General features: G+C 37.5%; 1 protein-coding gene across 2 annotated transcripts in view; it reads right to left on the reverse strand.

The window, feature by feature from the left end:
- Nucleotides 1-1,293: 1,293 nt before the first annotated feature.
- The window catches only part of PIK3CB (phosphatidylinositol-4,5-bisphosphate 3-kinase catalytic subunit beta), a 44,914-nt gene continuing 18,462 nt past the window's right edge, over nucleotides 1,294-27,745 (reverse strand). Inside the window, exons 10-22 of one of the 2 annotated variants that reach the window (XM_009958016.2) lie at nucleotides 26,721-26,774; nucleotides 25,289-25,477; nucleotides 19,932-20,053; nucleotides 17,724-17,867; nucleotides 16,635-16,734; nucleotides 14,173-14,351; nucleotides 13,424-13,533; nucleotides 13,027-13,105; nucleotides 5,430-5,597; nucleotides 4,836-4,959; nucleotides 3,629-3,774; nucleotides 1,914-2,046; nucleotides 1,294-1,431 (exon numbers count right to left, since the gene is read on the reverse strand). In XM_009958016.2, the coding sequence (XP_009956318.1) occupies nucleotides 1,294-1,431; nucleotides 1,914-2,046; nucleotides 3,629-3,774; nucleotides 4,836-4,959; nucleotides 5,430-5,597; nucleotides 13,027-13,105; nucleotides 13,424-13,533; nucleotides 14,173-14,351; nucleotides 16,635-16,734; nucleotides 17,724-17,867; nucleotides 19,932-20,053; nucleotides 25,289-25,477; nucleotides 26,721-26,774 (1,686 nt within the window). The remainder of the gene's footprint in view (nucleotides 1,432-1,913; nucleotides 2,047-3,628; nucleotides 3,775-4,835; nucleotides 4,960-5,429; nucleotides 5,598-13,026; nucleotides 13,106-13,423; nucleotides 13,534-14,172; nucleotides 14,352-16,634; nucleotides 16,735-17,723; nucleotides 17,868-19,931; nucleotides 20,054-25,288; nucleotides 25,478-26,720; nucleotides 26,775-27,745) is intronic. The other variant, XM_086467749.1, reaches the window with a different exon arrangement.

Raw genomic sequence — 27,745 nt, forward strand, 5'->3', positions numbered from 1 at the left:
AAATGTCAACCAGAATTGAGAGCTACCAGTGTTCCTTGGAGAACAAGCAGTAGTTAAATTCTATCTTGCCAACTTTCAGAAACAGTATGTAACATCTTTTAACCAGCAGTTCCCTATTGCACGTAACAAAGTTGCTCTCCATTTAAGCACCTAAAAGCCTGGTACCTCACTAAATAAATTAAAACAAATCCAGTTTCTTCAGCGACCATCTTCAATGTATAGATCTTGGCAAAGCAACATTACTGCAAGTTTGTAATAAATACAGGAAGAAAAAATTAATGACTTCTCATTTTATGGAATGATCTTTTCCCATAAACACTTGTTTTTCCAAACATTTGGGGTTTTTGGTATGTATGCTCTAAAGTCACTATATGCATTCTATTTAATGAAAATTTTCCATACGTAAGTCAGTACATCCACATGGCACAACTAATCAGCAACAAGAATTTCAATGCAAGCCTGTAAGGAGCTTCTTACTGAACCTGAAATAAATGTGCCCCTTCAGGAGTTGAAAACAAAGCCCCAGAGGGCAAATGGGAGACCATTACCAAGGAGGGGTTCTCAGACACGTTTGGAATCACCTAACTTTCCTCTTACTGAGGGGCTTTTTTCGTGTGTGTTATGTCCGAGGAACAAAACTGTGCAACCCTGAACATCTGGACGCTGCATCACTTTCAAAGGTCTCTCCCCCCCACCCCCCACCCCTTGCCCCTCCCCATCTTACAAGTATCTACTCTTCTTTGGGCAGCAGTAGAAGATATTAAGCAGCTCCCTGTTGTACGATACTGTGGTTGCTATTTACAGCAGAATTAATGCATCTGTGTCAGTAGGGCAGAGTTCATACAAAAAATATACACAGTACGGTCATTTTTAGCCAGATTAGGATATAAAAAAAGAGATTTACTCTTCAAGTCCCAACTTTAAACAAAGAACTGTTCTGTCAGAGGTCTTCAAACCTCCTGAGTATATTAGAGTACATCACCCTAACGTATAAAAACAAATATTTACACTTCCATAAAGTACCAAAGAATTTTTAAAAATGCCTAGTAGCTCTCAGCGTGCAAAGTCAGCAGGAACTGATTATCCACAATGTTCACTATTTGTAGAGACAGTCTTGGAATCAAGCGTTCAGAAGCAGAGTGCAAAAGACTCAGGAATTATTTCAGCCCATTTCTTTTTGTTGTTGGTTTGTTTCTTTCTTACTTAGAATAAGTTCTGTTGGTCCATGCTACAGATCCCCTTTGAAAACACTTTTCAAGATAACATCCAGCTTAGTGCAAACGCAAAAATCTTCTAGGATCTGTAATCTTTTCGAACAGTGTGTGCCATCCAGTTCACTTTAGTAGTCCAACTCTCCCGGAGAGCTTCATCAAACTTTTGCTTAAATTGTTTTAGTGCTTCTTCCTCACTCTTCCCTAAGGCGAGAGAGTCCTAAGAGGACAGGAAAACAAGTACTGTTAGGAGTTTTAAAAAACACAGTTAAAGGCCTCCTTCACCTTTCAATAAAAACCACATTCTGGTTTTTTCTGTTTTGACACTTTTTCACCTATTATTCATCGAGCAATGTATCAGTGGTATTTTCTGGGTTTAAAGAGAAAGCTAAAGAAGAATTAAGCAAATAACTTCCACCTTTACAGGTCTATGGCTTGTGCATGAGCCAAGACATAAAAGATCCCTGAAACAGCTGCATTTAAGATGCAGGGATGCTGACCCCATCACAGAATGGTCGAGAGGAACATATATTCACAGTTTCCTTTGACTGCTAGGACTGACCACAGACCTTGTTCTATAGAGCTGAAAAAGAAAGCTTTGAGAACTACATGGAAACCTTGAGAGAAACATAGTCATCTTGGAATCAAAATTCACATACTGGAAAAATGCCAAGTCCTGCTGAGCTGTAAATCTTATGTTACCTTGAGATACTGGATGTCCTTGACAGAGGTTAGCTCTGGAAGCCCTGCAGTTAACATCAGTGCAAAGAGTGTAATAAATAGGTTTCCGTGTTTTCGCAGAATCAAGTATGCTTCTTCACAATACTGGCGGAACCTTCGTGTTCAAGCACAAAGCACATGCAACAAAGACAACACAGGAGAACTTACACAGTTGACAAATATATGTAACTATTTCCAAAAGTTATTATCTGGTCTAATACATATAGCGTAGGAACACAGTAACAGAAAGGACAGAGACATCTACAGAACCTCCAATGCATTCCCACAAAAATATGCCGTGCCTCTCCAACAAGCCCCTAAAACATCGGTGCAAAAGACCAAAAGCTTTAAAAAACCCCCACTGTTCTTGAGAAAGAGCAATAAAAATGCCAAAGGTAATGCCAGTGTCTCACCTCCCCGAGAATGCGTTAGGTGAAACGTCCTGATGACCCTATATAGTGGAGCTACAGTGGAAAAACAAAAGCTCTGTAGCAGTCCTACCAATCCAGCCTGTCTCTGGAAGGCAATTCCTTCCTGAAAACATGGTCACAACTGAACCGACTGCCAGATCTGGCACAAAGAACCCTCATGCAGACACTTTAGAGCTTGCTCAATGTCCCCAAATGCGCCACTGCCCAGTGCCTCATCTGTGAATTTGCACAGGAAAGGGAAGAACCTTTCAGACTAAGACGACAAGTTATACCTCAAAGAATAAATTCTCTTGAGGCATTTTTCCAGTGAAAGTGGAATCCTACTGCTGTTCAAAGGACTCCATATTCCACAGCTCTTGCAACGGCAGTCACTTAATAGCCTTTACTTCATCATGGTTTTAAAAATGGAGCTACAGGGTGATTTCCTTACTCTCCAGGAGAGACACGGATCACTGGCAGTTGTTTTCTGTCCTCCAAAGACACATTACAAATACATGCACAGCTTCTACCAGAAGCAGACATAAGACTTATCAAGCCATACCTCAGTACTTAATTTCGTATCTCTGTCAGTAAGTTCTTCCTGTGAAAACTGACAGCAAAGTGAGAGCAAAGCATTCAGAATGCCCCGCCTGTCAACTGGCGAGAATGATACAGAAGGGAAAAGAAAAAAAACGCCTCAACAGGTAGGATCGCAGAGGGTAGTCTCCCCTTGTCATGTGCTTTCATGTCCCATTGTAGCTCTCTAATCCAAGATGGTAAGGGGCATGCAAAAGTGTTGGATTAAGAGCACGTGGCTCTACATGCCTAAGCATCTCAGTAAGGCCAGGAGTGATTAGCACACTGAATGTCCACTGACGGACAGAAAGGGCAGAAGGGAGCCTGCTTCTAAGTCTAGGGCTTCATCTCGCTTGACCAATAGTCTGGACTCCCCCTCTAGTGCCCAGTGGTGCTGACGGTAAAAAAAAAGAAAAAAAAAAAAAAGAAAAAAAAAAAAGATGAGCCCAGAAGAATCTACCATCTCCTGCTGGAGAAAACAAAAAGGAACTTGTGTCTTTCCACTGCAGAGCTGCAGTTTCTGACGCATAAAGTAACTTGCATATGTATTCTAGCTCAGGTAGAGGAGTAGATAGTATTGTAAATGCATGTTAGCACACTTCCACACAAGTACAAATGAGCAAACCAAACCCAGATAGGTTCCTGGTGTGCTGGAAATTATCACCAGAGATCATCTCAGTTACAAAAGGAAGAGATGAAAATAATACTCACCGACCAAATTTTTCAGTGTTCCCTGTTTTTCCTTGTTGAATAACATGAATGAAATCATAGGTGAGTATGAAAGGTACCCGTTCCCTTTTAATTCCAAACTTGGACTTGAAGTTCCCAAGAATATGGCCAAAATCTATATGAAAGAGCTAAAAAAAACAGAAGTGAGAATTCATTTCTCCAGTGAAGTATTTAACTTTTCTAGCATCTCTACAGGATGCTGGTATCAAGAACAGTTAACTCCTAATGCTGCTCTCCACAGCCCATGGTTTCAAGACTTTGGGAGTACTTAGTTTTAAAACGTTTCAAGATTTATTCATAGCAATAATACACACGCTCTTATGAGCTACCACCACTTACAAGTCAGCGTGCAAAAGATTATCTCAGGTTTAAGCTTCTGATGTCTGCCAACAGACATCTTGTTAGTAATATCAGATAGAAAAATGAGCCTGTGAGGAGCCCATGAGGCTCAACATCATCATACGCAAGGGCTTCCTACACAGGCAGGAGCAAAGCTAGTAGAACTTAATGTCAAGGAAACTGTGGCAGTTCTTCCATTTTAGAACCAAAGATGAGGGCATTTCAGATTTCTTCTAGTAGGTAAAAGCTTAAAAGAATACTGCAAAAGTCTACAAAACTCCCACTTTTATAATCCTTGCTAGTTTTATAGGCAGAATAATTTAAATAAAATCAGACAAGTTGCAGTAGAAAGTAAGAATTAAACAGGAAAACACATTTCTGAGTTTACCTAGGTTCTAGGTTCTGAGACTTATAGTCACAGTATTATCTGGTACCGAGTTCCACACTGAAAATTTCTGCAGAAGTGGGATGTAGAGACTAACTTCAGGAAAACTACACTGCTCAAAACTGCAATTCATGTCTTTTTAAGGACAGTCTTTGGCCAGACACTCTAAGACCGCTTTTATTCAATGAATCTGAAGCATTAACAGGCCTTTTGGATGTTCTGAAAAAGTTCTACAGAACACCCTCACTTGATACAGAATTGCTTACTCACAGGCAGTGGTCAGTCCTTCCACTAGTCTTACATCTCCTTTCTTTGAAGCTCTCTTCAGTTCTCAGTAAAGCAAAGACATCAGTTCTAATGAGTAGATTTAAATTTACCAAGACACTGAAGAAATTGAAAGTTCTCAGAATAATTCTTGCATAACAGCAATACTGTAGTTACTCTGCCTACAGAAGAGATTTTTACCTGACCATTTTTTCTGACCATGATATTGTCACTGTGTCTGTCACCAATCCCCAAGACGTAAGTAGCTACACAGTAGCCAGCACAAGACAGAGTAAATTCTTCAATGGCTCGATCCAAGTCATCTCTACAACCACAAAGACAAACAACATTAGCACATACTACTGGTAATTCATGTCAGGATTTTTGCTTGTTTAAACTAGAAGCCTAACATAAGGATGCTGTAACACTAGACTTATTTGAGAGAAAATACTGTAAAAAGTAGCAACAGAGAGTATGAGAAATGCAAATATTATGAAACGCAACAACATCAACACTTGAGAATCGTGTAGTTTTCTTAGGTTTGCGTGTTTGTTTTGTCAAATCTCATGTAACTTAACAACACACACCAAAAATGCTGCAAATGCCAGAAATTTCAGCTGGATCATTGTCTGAATTCCAAGGGCACCATGAATCTAAGTCAAATCAATTTGACATACTAGAAAAACGAGTAGTAACAAACCTGCCAGAAGAGCCACACGTTCCTCAATACTGAAACAGAAACTTACACAAATTTTGTAGCTTAAACTATAATGAGAAAATAACTGTAGAAATTACCCTAAATTGTATTCCTTCAGCCAGTTTAAGAGAGCATCTTTGTTGAAGGCAGCAGCAGCAGCAACATTGCTACTATTTAACTGAATGTCAGCAATGGTTTCTGAACTAGAAACAGCCTCAATAAGGCCAGAGTGATCTCCAGTTGCCAAACAGCCATACGGCAATATCCTGAAACAAAACACAGATTCCTGTTAAAACCAGAAACAGTAAGAACGCTTCTTTGACGTATCAGTATTTTGAGCAGGCTGAATACGAGTGCTAACTTGAACATTAAACTCTCAAAGGTTAGCATCGAGATATTGCTTGCAAAGTTAAAATACCAGCAATTAATTTAAAACATTAATTTTTCCTATTACATACACATACGTAAAAAAATAAATTACAAGCAACCCTAATTTCTCCCTTTTACTAGGGAACACAATTACTTGTAATTTTATAGGAGAAACCATAGAGGGAGCCCTTTGTTTTCGTTTGTTAATTTACTGGCTAAACAGACAGTAAGTTACACTCACGTTCATGCTAGACTGAATCATTTGTGTAAACAGAAAGAGGATCTTATCCTTTTCCCCCCATTCTTCCTGTTTCAACTAAAAATGCTAGAAAAGCTTTTAAATATAAACATTAGAAAAGCTTTTAAATATAAACATGAAAGAATGTTTTCCAACTGATTTTAAGTATAGAAACATAATGAAAAACAGGAGTACCTCTTTTAACCCACCTGAATATGTAAGAATATTCCTGGACATGAATGCCCAGTGAAAATATCTACAAGAATATCATCGCATTAAATTAAGACACAGTTAAAGATATGAATCAAGAAGAGTTATGTCCAAACAAATAAGTATTTTTCCAAATCATCTCCTCACTCCAGATGCTTAAAATGCTAAACAGAATGGCAACTTTAATGGGAGCTCAATGTATGCAACGGAGACTTAGAGCAAACTCTTCAAAGGCACTGCATCGCAAATCGAGGTGTCTACTCCCGTGCTAGGCATCACAGGTCAAGAATTACCTCAATTCTGGTTGTGGATCCATGTATAGAAGAATGGATGCCTGCCCAAATCTAACTGCAGTACGATTGACTAGCACTCACTACCTTACAAAACTGTATAAAAAACTGCAGGACATATTAAAATGTGTATGTGTGTGTGTGTATGTATATATATAATTTTTTATATATATATTAAAAAAAAGAAAAAGCACTGGTGGTGGAGTTGTCATCAGTATTTGTATAAAACAGCTATTAAGTTTGATTGCTACAAAGCAGAACCACATCTCTTAACTGACACAGCCTATTATCCCAAGTCATAGAAGAAAAAGAAATAAAATTCCAGATTAAATTACTTGGAACTTTTTGGCATAATAGCTATTAGATAACCGAGCAGTTTCTCTGCCTCAGTGATAACACACAACTGAAGTGGCACAGGTATTAGTAACTATACAGTTAGGGATTCTTCTCTACTAGCAACATGGTGAACTGAAAACCAGATTCAACAGGGTATCTAGAGAACACTCAACTTCAAAACAACAATAACAAAAAGGTGCAGATTTGGAACCTTCTCCCCATTTCTATTTCCCAATTAAACACCCCAACTCTGTAGACCAGCGGGTTCTCACAATGAACAGAAGTGCATCTGTAGTTACTGAACACGACCATTCATGATGCAAGGAAGCACTGCCCATCCTTATCACGACACAACAAATGTAAGCCAAATATTGCCAGGTTAAAGTGCACGCTGGCCTTCTTCCATGGCATTTCAACCCACCCTACTCGAGCTTAACTGGGCACGTGTCCAACAACTTCCCCTTCAAAAGCAAGCAATGATGAAAGCCTTCAGCCCCTTGAGGGCTGTGCGCTTACAACTGGAGGAAATAACATCCTTGTCAGAGAGACAGTTCGACAGAAGTCAAGTTAAGGACAAATCCTCTGGGCCTTTTCCATCTCATCCTGGTCTTTCTGACTTCAACATCTGTCAGCAGGATATGCTCTCTGCTTTTTAATGCCAGTAAAGACCACAGACAGATCAATGCAGCAATCCTGGGCAGGCAGGACAGAAAATTTTCTTCTTCACTCCATTTAATACTGTTTTTTATTTCAAGAGTTTAATTCTCCAAAGCAGTATCTTTCCAAATACATACCCAAGTTCTGGTAATTTATCAACACGTTCTCTGTAACATCAGGTCTAATGGTTTAAAAATAACAATCTTTAGACTTGTAGCAAACACATTTTTTCAGTATATTTGTGAACTCCGATTTCATTCATACACAGCCGCTTAACATCAGACTTCACATATGGTAAAGGAGGTGAAAATGAAAACTCACTATAAATAGGCAGCGAAATGAAAAAGTAGTTTGGACAACTCCCTCCATCTGTCAAAAAAGTAACCAAGTACTAAATACTTTTATGGCCATTATGACCACAGCAAAGGTCACTCAACATTGATCAAACTCCTCAAATTTAGGATTTTCTGTTGCTCTGTTACTTCACTAATTTCTCCCTTAACACAATTTCAGGGCTGTAATACAGGTAAAGCAATGGAAATACTTTTTGATGCCAGCATTACTCTCCTAAAAGGTGCAACACTGCAGACCCTGCAGCACGCTGGGGAAGACAGCTGTTAAGCTCCTCTGCTGTGACATTTGTAATATTTAAACATGTCTCATAGAAATAATAGAAAGTTATGCAAACTGCTATTGAGTACGCCCATACACATCACTTCAGACATAGAATTTTTTAAACAAAATAATTTGAAGACTTGTAACTTCTCAGGGGGTTTGAACCTCCAAAAGTCTCATTTTGTCACTCTGGAGATGCAATCTCAACATAAATACTGTTTAACTTACAAAGTTTGTTCCATAATTGCCCATATTTGAAGTACAAGAAACAACTGGAGATAAACTACAGAAAGAACTGAGGAAGTCTGGCTGCATTACTAATGTCTTACGTCAACTATTTCCTTCTTAATTTTCAGGTAATAGTTTGCCTTAGAAATGAATAGGTATGGGGATTAATTAAAGAACATGCTTTTTTTGGTTTTCTCATTTCTCTCTGGTACTTGACTAACATCTAAGGTAAGCTGACTCTGAGCCAGAATTCTCTAAATGACAGAGCAGTGCTCGTCCGGGGTGATGATCTTTGCTGTCTAATGGCTGGGTCTACTGAGAAGCAGATGCAACCTACACGTGAAGTTTACTCAGCTCCACAGTCCATCCAGTGACAGCCCAGGATGAAGGGCCACTGGAGTACACTGTTTCATCCTCCCACATACACACATTTACTTTTCTGATACAAACCCTGGTCTTAGGGTATTTAGTCAGAACGCACACACGTGAACCTAGACAACAAAACACACCACATGTGACAGAGGCCAGTTTACTCATGCAACAAATTAGTTGACAGTTAAACAAACAAACCAACCGACCTTTCTCCTTCTTCAGCTCTGGAAATCTCAAACCCAATATATATTTGGTGTTCCTCTCCAGAGCTGAGAAATCCCACTGGGAACACTGCGCTTGCTTTAGACACAGACTGGTCTAAGATTTCATTTGAAATCACTAGTAAATAACTGACTGCAGACTGCAGTGCAATTATAAGGAAACCAATCCTATTCCAACTCATCGTGGTTGCCATTTGATCCATGCTTCATAGAAGCTGTACAATTTGCCTGTGGCAAGATATTACTGAACGGAAGAGAGAGGCAAACAGGAAGTGCTTCTGCTCTCACACTTGTGAAACAAGTGAGAAGCCCTGCTTTAGTTGAATGGAGTTATCAGACTTTCTGTTGCAGAAAAAAGTTGAAAACCAAAATCTGCTATGCATTCACAACAGGAAAAAGGGAAGCAACAGCTTAAGTGAAACCAAAGCTTCAAAGGATGATTCAGGGCAAGAAGAAAAGACTCCACTCATTGGTATGGATGCATGAAGTTGTATTTTTCAGGAAAGCAGATCTATTTAACTGCTACTTTTTTGCCTGACACCATGTCTTGTACCCAAGCAAAAAGAAGCAAGCCAGCAAGTCCCAACTCATGAACAAGGCAACAGAACTCACTGCCACTGCTGTTAACGCACAGATTTTGGAGTTGCCTCTTCTTGAGAGGGATATAGACTGTAAACATGGAGATCACAAAGTCTTACTCTCTTAGCTGCATCTCATGCTCCGGGCATTTCAAGTGCTGCTTTGTCCAATTCTCTCTTCAATTAAGGCCATTTCAAAGCTTTCCTTTGGCAACTACCTGGTTAATCTCTCTTTGATAAGACACAGAATTGTAACCCTGCCTCAATCCCAGAATTTTATTTTATAATCAGAACTATGAGAGGATGAATGGAAGGAAAATGCTCCCAGCTAAGTAAATAAATGGAAGGGGCCAATTATAGAACTTCAATTCTCACTAGGAACTTCCCCTTTCTACTTTTTTTTTTTCTTCTAAGAGTTCTAAGAAAAATCTTGGACATCAGAGCCACTTTTTGGTTCTTCTTTGTTGAGTTTAAAAAAACGCCTTAGTCAGGAAAAGCATACTTGATGACTCCTAATCACTATCCCTGTTTGCTAGGCAAAGTGTGTGGCCCAGGCTGAAACCACAAATTAAGCTTCTGGAAAGGCAGCAACCAAAAAATGCTTCATCAGGGATTCCACAGCTGCCAGAGGTTGTCCTTGCCCCTAAATGCCGGACCAGTCTCCTCACATTCTATTTATAATGACATAAATTATCTAGTTTCCTCAAAGCAGCATTCAACTTAACACACACCCAGCCACCTCATCGTGAACATACACTTCCAGAAACAATTTATTATTCACATTCCCCTTATCCCACCCTTCACTCAAAGGAATCTTTCTATAAGCAGCATAAGTAACAAGTTTATAATTTTATTTATCTGTGTGGGCTGATGTTAGTGCCTTACAAAGCTCCCACTATTATGCTTGAACCACAAAAAATTTTAAATGAGCTCAAAGAATCCAAATGTAGTATATCAAGTAATATTTGAAAAAGTACTTCTAGCCTTATAACAACACTTAAAAATTAAACACAAAGGATTGCAGCTCTTTCACAGGCATGCAAAATTGAATTTATGGCCCCCAAATGGTTTACAACAACATGACCGTATCTTCTTCAGAACCATTTTTCTAAAAAGATGTTCGAATTTGAGAATTAGATTAGCTAAAACTGGTGCGCAGATTTGGCTGGAAAAGTTCCCCATGTACTAGAGGGTTATATGATAACATTGAACAATGCCTGATACTGTTTCTCTTTGGAATACTCTAGTATTCCTACAAAGAAGTCATGTTTATCTTAGCAAGCATATGAAGGTAAGAAAGCTGCTTTGCAAAAGACTTTGGAAGATAAGAAGATATTTCTGGTCCGAAAAATGGTTTTCTGACATAGTGTTCCAAATAGTGTTTTATCAAGAAAAGAATGCCAAGCGGGACTTCAGAATGTCCACTGAAGATGTTCACAATGACTGTAAGTCTGTGTGTAAACAGCGATAAGTGGACTACTCACAGGAAGAAGAAAAAGCAACTGCTACAAAAAAATAGTTGAGCTCATTGCTACTTATGCAACCGACTAAAAAGTGTCTAGCTTACATGGGAGGAGATATCGCCCTAGACACTTGACTAATGAACTAATAAATGAAAATCCCACAACCCTCCCCATCACTCTGAAACAAGTTTTCCAAATGCTGCAAACTCCTGCACTCATGGTAACTTGGAAAGGTTTATTACTTCGGGAGAAGTGGCTTTGCAGAAGCAGCAGAGCAAATGAGAAGACTCTGCTCAAACAGAGTATTTCTGCCCTACCAGAATACTTGAATTATGAGTTTTCATTTCTACTGTATGCATACAACCTCACAAAACCAAGGAAGCAGAAATAGAAGTTTTAGCATGAAATACAGGTTAGTTCAATACCATAAAAACCTCTTTAGTACTTTAGTACAAATGTACTAGGACATTATGCTTTTTCTCTGTTGATTTTATAATGTCTAGGTTCGAACTACTTAATTGAAATGGCATTGAAAAGTGAAATTTTAAGGAAGCTGAAACATAATTTTTTTTCCCAATATAGTAGTGGTTTTAAATAGATCACCTTTCCTGTCAACCTCATCTTACCATAGAATCTTGTCTTACTCTTGAATGACTATCTGCTATTTATCATGATTCAAAAATACAACTGAAGACCTGCAGTAACTGAGATCAGCAGGTGGTAAGCATAAAACAGATGGAAGTATTTTTTTCTTACATACATACTTAAATAAAAAGTCTCTCACTGCAGGATGCTACAAAGCTAAGAACATAAAAATCCCTGTATAGACTCCAGCGATAATCCACTTGTCATCAACCTCCAGGCAGAGTATGCAGTTGCCCACCCATCCAGACCGTAACACCCTAACTGGAGAGGCAAGGATATGACAGAAGTTGGACTCAAAAGCCTTCCTAAAGTCAAGGTAAGGACATCCACTACTCTTTTCCCTCCCTCAAAGGAGGCAATCTGATTTGTCAGGCATGGTTTACTCTTGGTAAATCCATAGTGACTGTTCCAAATCATCATAATTTTCTTTGTGCAGCAGCACTCCTAGAGGAGAAGCACAAGGGACTAATTTCTCCTCTCCAAAGACCCTCAACTTCATGAAGGCTCTTATGTAGTTAATACAAGATGGACGTTCCTCTGTCAAAACTTTGTAGGAAATAGATCGCAGTATAAAATTTATTTGAACAGTAATACATTCATTTGTGGCCAAGGCAGCACAAACCATACGTGTCCTTAAGAAATAAGAAAATATTAAGAACCACCTGTATTCATGCATTCCACAATTCTGGTAATTTTCAACCAGATAGTAAGATTCTATTACAAAGAATCTCAAGCCTCCTAACTCCCCAGCCCCCAAACTACCAGTACTTAAAACTGACTAATATCTAGAGAGGGTTTTGTCTATTAGTTCTACCTATTAGAGAATCTTGATAGTCTATTCCAGATGTGATCCTCAGCAGCTAAAGTTTGGCCAGCAGATCTGTGTTCCACATTTGTACCTCACATGCATGTGTGTATTGGAACTTGAGAGCCGCAATTCCCATAATCACTAAGTCCCCATTTTTGCATACGCCTGGAAAATCAGTGACCATTAAAAGGTAAATTTGTTACATGAGGAGCTTATGAAATGCCTCCCAACCTCATAAAATTCCTTTTATCTAGACGATTGTCAAAGGATGAAAACAGTGGCCTACATAAAGAGAACAGTGGAATTTATAATCAGCATGGCAACTTTGATAAATGACAAGAGATATGATGCACCAAGAGTATCCTGCTTGATAATAAACAGAAATTCCAAAGTTTCACTTTTTCCATTCTTTCTTTTCACGGCTAAATTATTTTGTAACGTGGGCCATGTAGGCAATGAAATGCAAAGAGAAGCCATCTAATTAGTTAAGGTAACTGCCTTCTATAGCCTGTTCAGTTCACCTTGGCTATGACAACTGAACCCTTTGGGCATTGATATAGATGTTTGGAAAGGGGACAGTAGGGAAGGTATTTAAAAAACAGGAAAGCTTTACTGCTAAAAGTGGACTCTCCAACCAAATAAACTAGCCCTCAAGAGATCCTTACCGGAGATCCAGACCAGCTTCTTTCCAAAGTATGTCCATCAAACGCAAAATCTGGAGCGTCAACATGTCCTGTCGGAGATCTGTAACAAAAGATTGAAATTGCTCCTTCCATTTCTCAGTATGTCATAGGCAAAATTTCTAATGTTTATAAGGCCTTCAGAAAAAGATATCCAAAAATCCTCATCAAGCCTACAGGCTAAAGTAGTATTAACCATAATTATATCATCACGGTTGATACTGTCTATACTTTGAGACCCAGCCAGAAGATGATGCTTCATTTGTTTAGCGATGTTAGAGTAAACCAGGTTTATATTATGGCGAAGCAGAGCAACATAGCTTAAGTGCAAGCACAGAAATGAAGACGGAAAAGGAAATTTCAATTTTTTAGCATTGCCTACCATCCCCATTTTTAAAGATGATGCCCACAAGATCTCCTCCAAACATTTTATTGTTGTATACTATCCACAGAGGCTTCATTTTAGAATCCATATATCTACACTTCTCCACACTAGAAGAAAATACAACAAAAGTTTTAATCAAGTAAGAATAATTAAACTGAAAAGGTCTAAACATTCTTCAAAATACAACAGAACACGCAGGCTTCCAGTTCACAAGCATCTAAATGTTATCTCGGCTTTCATTCTGCTACTGTGCTAGGAGTGCTTACGAAGTTATGAACACATCTGTTATAGATGGAATGTATTAGATACCGTGATTGGCACATACACATCTAATGCTTAAATTAAGCACCTGCGTTTTCAGAGAAAACCATTTTCTTTATGTCCTTTCCCATCAATTTTTAGACTTTATATTTAAGTGCTGTTAAAAGTTTTAACGGCTTTTGTGCTTATTGTTACAAACAGAAGCCAGGAATGAGTCTAATACACTTCTAGGCTTACACTTAAATATATTTAGCTATGGTAATGCACTGACTAAGAGAGTGGATCACAAAAATCATCCAACTTAACCAATATCTCAACCTCGGGAATATTCCCAACAGACCTTCTCTCATTACAGAAAAAGCTCCCTGTGACAGCGTATCCCTGAACAATACAGCCGAAGGCATTTAACAAACGTTTGCATTTCTGCTTTACTGTTTTTTGTGCAAAAGATACAGTGACATTTTATTCACTCGTTGGTAACTTACTGTAGTTCTGAAAGTATAACAGAAGGATTCAGAGGAGACTGGAGGTCAGAAAGTGCTTCCCTGTAAGCATTTTGTTTCAAACACGTATGCATTGCATCTTTTCCTTTTGCTTTGCTTTGTTTCATGGCATTCAGCTTAATTAGACTATTTAAAGTCTTCATTTTATTAAGGGCTTCCACCTGAAAGAGATATTTTATCTTTAAAAGTTATTGTTCTGATTTTACATAATACAACGCAAAATCCCATTTCAAAACAAAACAAAGTATTAAGCAATTCTACAATGTTTTAAAAATTGAAATAATAGATGGCAATTAAGGTGGCATCCCTGAAAAAATGAGAACAGTCTTTTCTAAGTCACTCATGTCCCAGAAATCCCACTTTCATAAGTAAAAATAGACAGTGATCTTCAAAATACAACTTTTGTCCACTAATTCAAAGCATGTAACGTAAGTGCCTCTATCCACACTGAAGTCAACAGAAATACAAGTGCTTCACACCTCTAACAATCAAACATTCCTTGAGATGAGCTATGGATGCAGATACTTCACTGTACACATTCAGTTAGTTGCAAACAATACGCTATGGCCGTATGACTACTCGCAGACAATTTTCACACACTTAACTCATTACAGAGCAGGGTCTTACACATTTGTTCATTAAAATCCTGCTGAAGTTAATCGTGAGGTAAAAGTTCTAATCAATTAAGGTGCTCCAAATCATACCACCTTAAAAATGTGTAAGGCAATTATTTGCAATCAATCAGGTGGGTTTAACCCCTTTTTTCCCCTTCTTCTGTTTTGGAAGTTTTCTACTGGTATGTAACTTCTAAGAAAACAAGTAAACTAGTGATGCAAATGTACATAACACTGACAGAGAAAAGCCCTTCGGTAACAAACCTAGATAGCATGTACAACAAATACAATTTCTACTTTGCATCTACATCTAAGCACCTTGTTAGCTGAATATAAAACAGTTGTTGCAACAATCAGCTGTATTTGCACTACCAACAGTTAACATGCTCAGTAATAGACATATTATTCTCTAGCAAACAGCATCAATTTAATAATTACAAAAGTTTATTTCTATACAAGGAAGCTTCAGTCTAACTTACAAGGTGCTGAGTCAAAACTTACCACTTCTACAGACAGAGTGAACCCTGTCAGGCAGGATGCTGTGGAAACTGTATGCAGTTTGATTATAAAACTGAGGCAATGGAGACCTGCCAGGTCAGCCATCTGTCAAAACCAAACACGCTCTGCTTTTCCACTATTCTAGGAGCTGTACAAACAACAGTGACAAGGGAACAAAATGGAACCTGTGCTGTACAAACAGGAACTTTTTGAAGTATTTCTACTTTGAATTTCTTCCGTGTTTGCAGAGTTGGGAATTTTTTTGCCCCCTCTTTGATTGTACTGACATTTGTTTCCTGTGAAGTGCACAAAAACTTTACTGACCTTAGGTCTATTGCTTAAAGCATTTCATCACCTAATCTTCTTATGGTTTTGACAATACTAACAAGCACACATGTGTAAGAGATGTTCTTTTCAATGTCCTGTGAACTGCAGTAAGAAAGGGCACAATAGTACGTTCCTGTTCCATAAAGCCTCTCAAGACAGAGTTTCAACGCAGACAGCATCAAAACTGTTAGAAACAATACTCATCAGACAAGTATCTACTGAGCCAGTCTTTGCAGCTTGATACAGCGAACACATTAATTCTAGACAGAGATAATTTGTGAAAGATTTTTATGGTTTCAATCTTAAATTAACTTGCTAAAACTGCATTAGAGACTTCAAACATGATCTGTGAATGTCTCAATGATCTGTTGATACACTTATTAGGGCATTTAAAAGCAAGCTTTTAGCTTTTTTTTTTTTTTTTTAAATGGCACATCTGTATTAACACTAAAATGAGTATTTGGTTTACTTCATCACCTCTATTTCCAGGGAGTACTATGTTATAGTACAACTCCAGGGGGTTTTGTATCACCTTTAAACAAAAGCCAAAGCTGCAGGAAGTAGCCCTAGAGTTATCTAGATAAAGTTTAGATAGAAAGGTAACAGTTTCTATTGAACAAGCTACCCTTACTGGGGAAAAAAGGTCACAAGTTTCCAGTGCACAGAAACCCTTCTTCAGTTAATAATTCAGAGAGTCCTACTGTTCTATCCAGAATATACACACACTGCTGAAAATCTCTCACGCATCTCAGAACACTACAAGAACAGCTCCCTACTGCCAAAGCCCCACAGCACCAGCTGCATTCTGTGCCAGGGAGGACTGTTCCATCAGCCATCTATCTAGCCCTTTCATTTCTCTGTCTCGCCCATGCTTCCTCCTCTTCCCCACTCCTCAACAGATGGACTTTGTCAAGGTAACCAATATCCCCCACAGGAGCAACGGAATAAGTATCTGAGTTACAAGCTACGACAAGTCAAGACTTAAAGGAGAAGGGAAGTCTATACCTGTTTAGCAAGCACTTTCATATGAGCAACACTCCCTCGGCAGTAAGCTTCAAGTATCAAACCAAACTGTACTGAAACAGCAGGTATGTGAACCTCTGACCTAACAGAAAGAAAAGCTCATCAGACCACAGCATTTACAGATTAGCAGTCTTCAAGTCATTAAAACAAAATAAATACAATTGATTTTAAAACAAACAAATAAAAAAAGAAAAAATACAACACCAAAACACCTCATGGTCATGTAGTTAAAATAAAAAGCCAGATTTCTCAAGAAATAACAGAACACTTTTGTGCTGAAGACTATGAGGCCTGGCTGGTTTCAATGTGTGCCACTTGTTCAAGGTCTAGGACTGTTCTGGAGGCAGAAGTGTTAAGGGGTAATGACTGGGTATTTGTTTTCAGGAAGCCCTTTTACTCAAGAAAGTACTGATAAGTCATAGAAGATGACATTGACAATCAGGGTAAACGTTAAACCACATGTTCTCAAATCTTTGTAACGGAAAAGCCAAAATTTGCCTGAGGGGAAACACTTTGAAACAAAACACTGAGCCTTATACCAGAGCCAATTATCCTCCAAAACATTTTAATGTAGTACTTGCTTGCTCCTTCTATTTAGAAATATTAAAATAAATTGTACTTTGAAGACAGAATCCACCTATAGCCCAGTCTGCAAGGTTTCCGCCATTCATGGAACTGCTCATCAGAAGTAGCAACGACACATAGAACTGCTTTTATCTTCTGCTAGACTCTCAACAATAATACAAATTTTTCTCAACTGTGAGGTATAAGTATTGTACTTTTACTGCACACACAGCCAAAACAAATGCTAAGGTTATATATAAACCTAATATCAGACAGAGCTGAATGCAGTTTGGAATACTCTCATCAAACAGCAGATTACAAACATCTGTAATATGTTTTTAATTATAGGCTTCCTTTGATCTATGAATGCCAAAGACAAAGAAACATAGAGAGGACTTGTAGGGGACTACAATAATAGTTCATTTAGAAAAAAACCCTCAAGAAATCATATTTGAAAGTCCGATCAGGCCCAATACTTTCATAAAGTTGTAAGGGAAAAAGTCCTACCTTAGATGCCAAAACAACATCTGTCCTATTCTCCTATTAGCGAGTGCTCTCTCTAACAGAAACCTGGAGAGTGCACAATCAAGAAAAGGTTCATACTTCAGGACTTGCACAAGCTGAAGAAGATACTGAGAGAGCTCTTCATCACTAGAATGAGGTACATAAAAGCAGTTAGTAACAGAGTAACTAGCTTAATGATAATCCAGAAATTCAGATGCAGATGACAAATCCAACGATGACAGCTTTGTTTCAACAGCAAGTGTCCCCCAGTCTTTCAGTCACATGGAGAAGGACAGTAATACATAACTCAGTGCGACTGCCAGACTGATCAACTGATCAGTTATACCTCTAACAGAGTCTTAAGGCCCTCAAACCTATAAGTAAAAACCCAGTGTTCTGTCATGGGCTTTTAGAAGATCAAGATCTCAGCCTGAGCGCTAGGTTAAGTATCTGCGAGATTAGTTATTTCAAGTTATTTCAGACTGGACATTGGCTCCCTTTGGCCACTCAACCTCTGACTGAGGAGCTGGACCTTTGGAAGCTCATAATGAACCACCGTAACCTAGCAGTGAGCTGCAGTAGGCACAGACAAGAACTGACAATAGTTGCACATACCTACCAAAGTCACTCTGCTTACAAAGAAAGGTATTCATGCCACTGAAAGCAATTCAGTTAAAGTGTCTAAGTTTTGACCTGTCAGTTAATAGGTGTTAATTTATTAAGATATACATACAAAGTGACCCATTTAGCCAAAATGTTTTGTGTATGTGGTTTGGTTTTTTTGTTTTTAAAAAACAACATGAATGTTTTTAGAGGGTAAGTACATCATCTTTGAGAAATCAAACAGTGCCCAAACTACTCCTGCTCCAGAAGTGCAAATTTAAGTATTTAGCCACAATTCATAAATATATCTTTGAAAAGCCTCTATGCTAATTAACTACTTCAAGTAATATTCTGTTATAATAAAAAGAATTTCAATTATTTTCTATGAAATCCTGTGTTCCCTCCCAAAAACCCCCTCTCACACTTGACAATTATGTTACTCTAGAAAAATACGAATGTTCCTTGACTTCTTACATTTGAGTATCTATTTCTTTTGTAAGAAAGACCTGCAGAATTCAAATTCTCTGCCTAAGATGGAAGGAAAAGAGTAGAAATTCTTCTGTCCATCACATCTGACGCAAATACTGAATTCTTTCATTCTCTCCATCTTACTCTGAAAAACTTCAGTAACTTGGTTAAAACTTTCAATTATGCTGTGTTGTGGGTTTTTTCACCTATTGTTTTTATTTCAGCTATTAAGATCATCTTTAGGCTTCAGTTTTAACCAGCTGCCTTCACCAGACCTTTTAAAGAAGTTGAAAATTGATTTCCGACACCCAACTGAACACAATTTTGCTTCAGAGCCAGAACTAAAAATTCTGGAAATAATTCCAGATGTAATAATTCAGTATTATTAGGATAGCCCAGCAGCTAAATTGCTTGTTTGCATTTGAAAGAAGTCAAATTATTCTTTACTCTTACCCCAAAAGTCTAGCCTTGGCCACTAAAAAAATTAATCATTAAACTATTCACCACAGAGAATTTAGAACTCAAGGACAGGAAATATTCAGTAGTGATGCAAATGATAACATTATACAAATCTTGCCCTAGGCTACAGTGGAGAGCAAAATTACATGTAATAAAGGAAGAACAGCAGAAAGCGAAGGCTACTGTGAGGAACAAACAAATCAGTAATTCTCTGGGGTTTTATTATATCCCACTGCTTATATTTCTATTAAGCGATACAGCCAATACCTGACACAGAGTGTGAGGTGGCTGGATGGCAGTTTTTATAGTAATTGACTGTTGTAATATTTTCTACCTTTGTTATTAAAAAGTTTTCATACTACTTTGCTCTCCCTTTGACCAAGAAAGGAGTGACCACACAACCCCTCTAGCACAAAAGTACACTTTTGTGTTCTTTTACCTACATGAAGAATAACAATCACTGAATACCAGACGCCAGAATAAGGAGGTGTTATTTAGCTGCCAGTGTGCTTTTATCTAGAAATCAGACTGCTCTATTTGGCCATCTATCCATAGCAGGCAGTGTGTTTAAATCTGCCCTCCTTAGGGTTTTTTAATGGGTTTTTGTTTTCCTATAAACAAACAGAATGCGGTTTTTCACCCCAGAAATCCTTGCATACTGAAGCAATAAAGTATACTCACCTCATTTGCTTTAAACAACCCACTGCATATTCTCTGACGTACTGGTCTGGATAATTGAAATCCAACAATTCTAATGCTTCTCTAGGCAGCAGCTTGGGCCATATCTGAAGGAGAGCCTGAAGCTGTTTTAAAAAGACTGCTATTAGGTTACAGGTAAAGTATCTATTTATTTAAAAAACAGATGCGTATAGCTGCCCATAAAAGCTTTTGTACTAGCTGAAGGCGGTTACAGACTGGTCTGGAGGCAGGATGCAGGGGGCAGAAGGAGAGAAATAATTCTGGGGAAATGGGTCTACTTCCAATTAAGTTTCTCACCCTTTAAAATGATCCAGTTTATTTTTTTTTGGCACCAGGTCTCATTTATACTTAGTCTGAAAAATCTGTTTCTTCACACACAGATACAACGCACAGTAAACAAAAACCAGGCAACCCCAGGTAGATATGTTTTGGAAACAGAGTTTCAATAAAATTTAGATACGAAAAATATCTATCCACCTCCACTGATGGAGCCTTCTCCTATGTGCACTGTGAATAATAATGAGCTTAAATTGCAAAAACAATGATTCAAGTTAGATATTGGGGGGAAAAAAAAAATTCCCAATACAGACGACAATGATGTGCTGGAAAAAAACCACAGAAGACACTAGTGTATTACTTTGGACTACCAAGAAGTACAACATCCAAAGGTCTCAAAATAAACTGGGTTTATTGCATTTTAATGAAGCTACCTGCTGAGAGTAAATTTTTAATAATACATATACAGTTATATGACTGAAGCAGTACACTACTACTCCAAACAAACAAGCCTGAATGTGTCTATGCAGTATACCAACTGCACAAGATTTTTATTCTCTGTAGGAACAAGTCGTCACTCACGATAAAAATACCCTTTCCTTCAAATCAGATAATACAAGTATTTAATATTTAAATAGCAACTTAAAAATCTGAATTATTAGGAAGATCTTATTTTCCTCCTGATTTAGTAACCCTTTTACACCAACAGTGAAAAATCTATTTCTACTATGTACCATAGCTTAACTAATGCTTCCAGTTCAAGTATGACAAACACGTATGAGTTCATAGTCTCAGCCTGCATGTAACAGGCATGTTCACAACCCTATTTAAACACCTAGGGGGGCAGATTCTGAACTGGTTCATCTGTGCAGTTGTGAAATTCAGAAGGCAAGAAAAGGACACAGACCAATCACAATGCAAAGCCAGTGGCCATGCTACCGTTCCAGGAGTATAGGAAAGAATTCATTAAACTGTTTTCATGAGCAAATACTGGTATGAACACATGCAAGATTCACAATGATATAAAGTAAAATCAAAGATTTTTAAAATACAGATGTCATAATCCCACAGAAACATACACACAAAAAATGCATTCAATCCACAGCCCAGTAAGGGTCGACATCACCAATCCTCATATCAGGAAGAGCTACAACCATCAACACTTACGTATCACGAATACTTGTACTGAAATTCTGAAAGAAATACTAACACTGAGCAGATACTTAATACCATAAAACAGATGTTGAAAACACAAGCAGCAGCTATGCTTGTCAGACACGTAGTAAGAGACTTCAAAACAAATCTATCACAACTTCTGGACAACCTACTTTAAATCAGGTGCAGAACCAACAAAAATATAGAAATATTTTGTTAATAATGAATGATCAAAATGAACGGGGAACCTGAAATACAGTCTGAAAAGATGAGTCAAATTGGCCTTACATGCCTCATATATCAGGCAATGAATTTTGAAAGTCATGGTTTATGGCACGTACATTAACTGTGAAGTTTATTTGAAGACACTTCGACGGCTGAAATTATTTCAGAGGTTATTAGAATGAGAAAACATTAAGTGATATGAGCTTAGAGGAAGTAAGATCTAAATGACTTGCGAAACAGGCAAGAAAATTCCCCAAACACCTACTGCTCAGTGAAAGTTTTGAGGCAGAATGTGAACAAAGAGAAGCGCAGCCCTGCTAGCTCCACATCACAGGTGCGCTGCACACTTCTTAGAAGGGCAGGTGAAAGACTATCAGAAGTCCTTGTTGCATCTGGACAAAAGAAACTTGCACCATGAAATGCCCTCATCTGCTCTGGCAACAGAAACAACAACTCTAGCAACTCTGAAGAACTTCCAAGTACATCTCATTCACAAAGAAATTTCACATTTCAAATTACGCGTTTCCAGTTCTTAAAATTTCTCTGCAGAACATCAAACATGTTAAAATGCTGCCCACAGGAAATACTGCATACTTCTCTCACATGGTGTGCGACTCCTTACAAGCTGTGAAAAAATTAGGAACTTCAGTTCTCAACAACAATCTAAGATTTAGAGAAAACTTGAGTTTGGCCTTGGTGTTATCAATACCTTTTCTATAAAGAAATAACCACAATTTCTTTCCTAACAAGACACATTTACTGTAAAAGACAATACAATTAAGCACAGGCCAGTATTTTTATCCAGTTATTTCACGTATTTCAAAAATTAGCTGTCCTTTCTCTAGTTCTCATTAATCATAGTGTCACTTTACTGAAAGTGGGTGGATTTTTTTTTTTAATAATGGCTAAGTTCTGCTTTGAGAACTGCAGATAAATACTGCCTGTGAATTCTGCTAACAAGTTCTGCCACCCTACTACTCTGCTGACGAGGGAGGAGGTTATGGCAAAAGTAAGGGCAAACAATTTCAGAATTCCTACAGTGCAACTATTCTACTAAAATATTGCAATACAATGAGAGCTTGGGTGAAACCTACATGGTAAACAATACAAGAAAACTGCTTTAACCCATGGTATGTAACTTTATGGACTACTGAACTAACAGATTAAAGACCATCTACAATCAAACATAACACTCCATTTCTAAAAAAACCTTACTACTTTTGGGCTGCATTAACAGAAACACAGACATAGCTATTTACTTAATTTTTCTTATAAACAGCTGGTGGTTGGTTATATTTTGGGTTGGGGCTTTTTTTTTTGGTTTTGTTTGTCTAGTTTTTTTAGTCTTAAGTGCCAAGACTTTTACTGCAATACTTACAGCTAGCAACAGGTATTAAAAAACTTCCAGTTCCATGGCATGCGTGTTGTAGCAGTACAAATATAGCAGCATACAGCCAGTACTGTATATATTTAGTTTTAATGGGAGGTAAATAATGAGTCCTGCTAATTTTGGAATTTGTAAAATTCACAAGGCTGTCTTGCCTTACCTGAAAAGGTAGGTCACTGGGAATACTTACATGTCTATATATTACAGAAATATTTGGCATTTTTAAGGACAAGATCTCATTTTCCAGGTAGATTGTTCTTGCTGCCAAAACCAGTATCAAAATACAAAGCCCACTACTGTCTATACATAAGCAAACATAAATATTACATTCCTTCCAGAAAACACAAGTAACAAACAAGATGATTATGTATTTTCAGTCGTCTGTTTAAATAAAATGTTTTATACAAACTTTTTAATATTCCAAAATTTAAAGGACTTTCAGAGCTGCCAGCTAATATCCATACTACAAATAACTTTTCAAAACACTGCTACCGAAGGCCACATTTCAAAGCCCCTCGCAAGCAATCAGAATGCTTTTTTCTTCACATATTTTAATGAGTAAACAAGTACCTGCTTATATTTCTACAGTTTGTATTTCCAGATAACTTTTAATAATGAACAATAAGTTCAGAAGCACACACTGGAATTACTAAGGAACAAAGGATCCTTGCATGTGAAAGAACACAAGTGAGCAAGGAATGTGGGTGCTCCATTTTGTCAGTGTAGTGTTCATGCACAGACAATGAGCTAGCATGAAATTCCATTTACGTTCACAGACCATATACATCTAGCTCGTAGGAAGGATGTAATTGAAAATAAACTCCACGCTGGATGTAAACTAAGATTCTGACTGACTGGATAATCACAAAAATCGCACGATGAATAGATGGAAGTCGAGTTTTCATGGAGTGGTTTCCTTTTCTTCCAAGAATACCTAGCTTGTAACAGACAAAGGTCAGAATACTAAGTTAGAAAAATTATACTATCAATCACAATCCTCCACAGAAAATGCTTTTTAGCTCAAACTTTTTAAGAAATTAAATAAAAAATTATAGTTCAAAATTCAAAAAATGAGACTCGTGGAAAGACATAAATATTATCTCAGTGTAACAGTCTGCAAGAAGTCGAGCATCATTTAAATGTGCTGTTCCATCAGGATAAGCAGATGAACAAAACAACGTCTGGGTTCACCCCTCAGAGCAAGTACGCGCTTGTTAACACTGGCCACACCTTCGTAGTTTTGCCCAACCTGCTCCATACATGATCAGACTGAAAAGTTTCAGTACAAATCCAGGGATCTGTTATTTTATTACTTTTAAGTCAGTCTATCAAGACAGAATAGTCTCACTATAAACTCATATGCTTTTTTCCTATATCAAGGTTCCACCTATTCCCAAAAAGCATCACAAGAGTTGGATTCTATTTGGGCAAATACAGAAAAGGCAGCCACACCAAATTCTTTACAGCATAGTGAAACAACCTTGCACATCTATACAGAAAAAAAATGATACAATTTTACATTTTCAGTAATCTTGGATCACAGCACCAGTCTTCAAGGCCTTAGTTACTTACAGGTACTTCAAAGAGACCCCATTTGGTCAAACAGTCAATACAATGAGAATGAAGTATTTTGTACCACTGGTGAGTATCACAATTCTGAAAAATCATCTGTGTGCCTGAATGAGATGTGGATTTTCATAGTCTCTGAGCAGTTTAACAGTTCTTATAAGAAGTTTTATTTCAGATCTTGATTTATATGCTTAAACCTCTTTTAATTTTTTTTTTTTTTTTTTTTTTTTTTTTTTTGTATTTTTAAAATAACCTTATAAAAATAAGTTCTTACTGTGAGAGTGGTCAAATGCTGTAGTATGTTGCGCAGAGAGATTGTGCAGTCTCCATCAGTGGAGATCCTCAAAACTCAGCTGGACACAGCCCTGCTCTAGCTGACTGTGCTTGAGCACAGGGGTTGGACTAGATGATCTCAAGGAGGTCCCTTCCAACCTAAACAATTCTGTGAAACTCCCTTCATTTAAGATCCAAGTTGAGCACAAGATTTAAAAATTAGCGTGTGCTTTTCTCATCATTCAGAGGACCTCTGAAATATGTTTCAGGTTTTGGTTTGGGTTTTTTTAAAACAATAGGTTCTTGCTTATGTGTCCAGGCCACAGAAAGTATACAACAAGCTTTTGTTTATACAACAGTACCATTCCAAGACATCTATGCTTGGGAAAGAAGCCCTATTTACTCATTATTTGACTCCAGCATTTTTCCCCACCATCACTGTCTTTTCCCTTACCTGAGCAACATCTTCAAGTTTGTTCCATTTTAAAGAGAGCAGCAGTTTTGGCAATGATTGTGGAAAATTTTCACGACAGTCATACCGCAAAGTCCAAATAAGATCCATTTCATTTTCACAGAGCTGAGATAAAGGATCTCTACCCATTATTTCTTTTAGCACAATATAAAACTTCTTACCACCTCGGCCCTAGAAAAATGAGAAATGTATAATGTTTTGATATATTCAGTAAGATTTTTAGCTCAAATACTAGAAATCCTACACCAGGAAGAACATCAGATAAAACTCATGAAACACAGAGGAATGACTAGTGTGACCTTCTTTCAGATTTTAGATTTCTTCAGCTATAAGAACTGTAACTAATAGATCAAAATCCAGTGTACATAAGTTTTGGAAAAAATAACTAAACTTTAAAGTTAATGACACTAGATGGCAATATTACTATTTTCCAGCTCTAACATGGAGAACTTTCATTTAGGTCGCATATATTTTCTCCTTTTGTTTTTTAAGTGAGCAAATTTAATAGATATACGTACAATTTATTTTTTAATTAAGAGCCAAAAAATACTTTTCCAACAATAATCAAAGGGAATTACATTCGCCAAGTATACAAACATGTATCTTTTTGTCTTCTAATCCAGACTTGTCTTTTCCAGACATTTGGCTCCATTTTATATTTCTGAAACATTAACATTAGAGCTGATTCTATAGACTGTATGAACGAGTCTTCACACTGGCTCAGCTAACACCTTCTGTCCCCAGCCATGCCCTTACGCAAACTGCAAGGGCAATGGTATCAGCACTCCATAAATTAATTGGAAACAAAAGGAACTGCTGCTTCTGGGTAAGAAGGCAGTAGTCAAAAGGAGTAAGTTAGTTCCAATACATATTTTGAAAAACAATACGGCAAGCTTTATTATCTTCACAAAGCTGAAGAAGTTTCTACATAACTTCAAGAGGCATGCCAAAGATCTTTACATTAACAGAAAATAAATTTTAAAAAAACAAGGGAAAAGTTTAAGAAACAGCATCTTATAGATCAATGACCATTTTTAAGAGTGCTTACTTGGAAAACATTTGACAATCAAGCAATAACCATACTTGATAAAACTGAGCAATTTTCCAGCAGTATTTTATGCAGCCTGGGAATGTTTTCCAGATTCAGATCTAATGCACATCTTAGCTGTGTTCCAAATCCATGCAGTACTAAAGCAATTGCGCTTTTTGACAAAAAAGAGTCAAGTCCAAACTTATTGGGAAAAGTGGATATATACCTTATAAAAGGCAGTTAACCAGTGAATTACATAAGAAAATAGAGCCAGTAGAACTGTTATTTGAGCAGCTGACTTTTTTATTTCTAGATTGATGAAGAAGATAAAAACAAAAAAACACCAGAAAATTAATTTTAAAATAGTCTTTAGCAGATGCTTACCGCCATTGCAGCATTGTCACTGCTTCTTGCAATCTCAGCTGCCTTTTCAAGTATCTGCAAAAAGATATTTTTTAATATGTTACTTTTAAAAACAAATCTGACTGCATTGGAAGATTAAGTATTACAGAAATGAAGCAGATCAGGAAATTTTGCTATCTTTTAGATAATTACACTAGTATGATTTTGTATATACACTGGTGTAACACGGACTTCTAAACTGTGTCCCTTTTCTAATATGCAGGACTACAGAGATCAGAAATAGAAGCAATCATGATTACCTCCATTTTTGTCCTTCTTCACCACTTCTGGGCTAAATAGTCTTCCCAATAGCACCTTTCTTTCTGTTTCTGTTTGCATTTCCTCCTTATTTTTCAGTACAGCAAACCAATTCCTTAACTCTGAATGCTTTCTCATCTCTACTCCTGCTGTTTTTGAGGGCACTGCTTCCATGAATCACCCACACTTCTAGCCCTCTGTTTCAGTGTGAATTCATAAACTTAGTCCTCTCACCATCCTCTCAGATCGTCCATATGATCTCAACCAGTGTTTCTAGTTATTTATCCAAATCTGGGATCTTCCCTTGTGTAAAGTCATGAGCCACCAGTTTCCAACACAAACTCATTTAATGATGAAGTGAACATTCCACCAACAAGCTCTCAGTACCAGCCAATATAGAGCAACCCAAAGGAACAAGGGCTGGTACTTTTGTTAACAGCAAAGCAACATTTCCCCAGAAGCTCAGCTCTGAGTTACTCTTGCTCCCTCCCCCCCCCTTTTTTTTGTCCATTTAAACACTCTATGTATTTTTTTAAGTTCATGTAATAAATCATGATGGGTAGTTAAGTATAGATGTAAACACAGTTCTTCAAACTACAGGCTGCACACTACTGCAACCAACAGAGATGAGTCAGAATGGTGACTGCCTAAGCTAATTACACCAGTTAAACTGGTCAGGTAGGTGTATCTACACTTGTCAGACGCTGCTGCTTTGAGGAACAATTGGTAAAATGAAATATCAATTAAAA

The sequence above is a fragment of the Leptosomus discolor genome, chromosome 7 (genome assembly GCF_034619465.1).
Source record: "Leptosomus discolor isolate bLepDis1 chromosome 7, bLepDis1.hap2, whole genome shotgun sequence".
Classification (NCBI taxonomy): domain Eukaryota; kingdom Metazoa; phylum Chordata; class Aves; order Leptosomiformes; family Leptosomidae; genus Leptosomus; species Leptosomus discolor.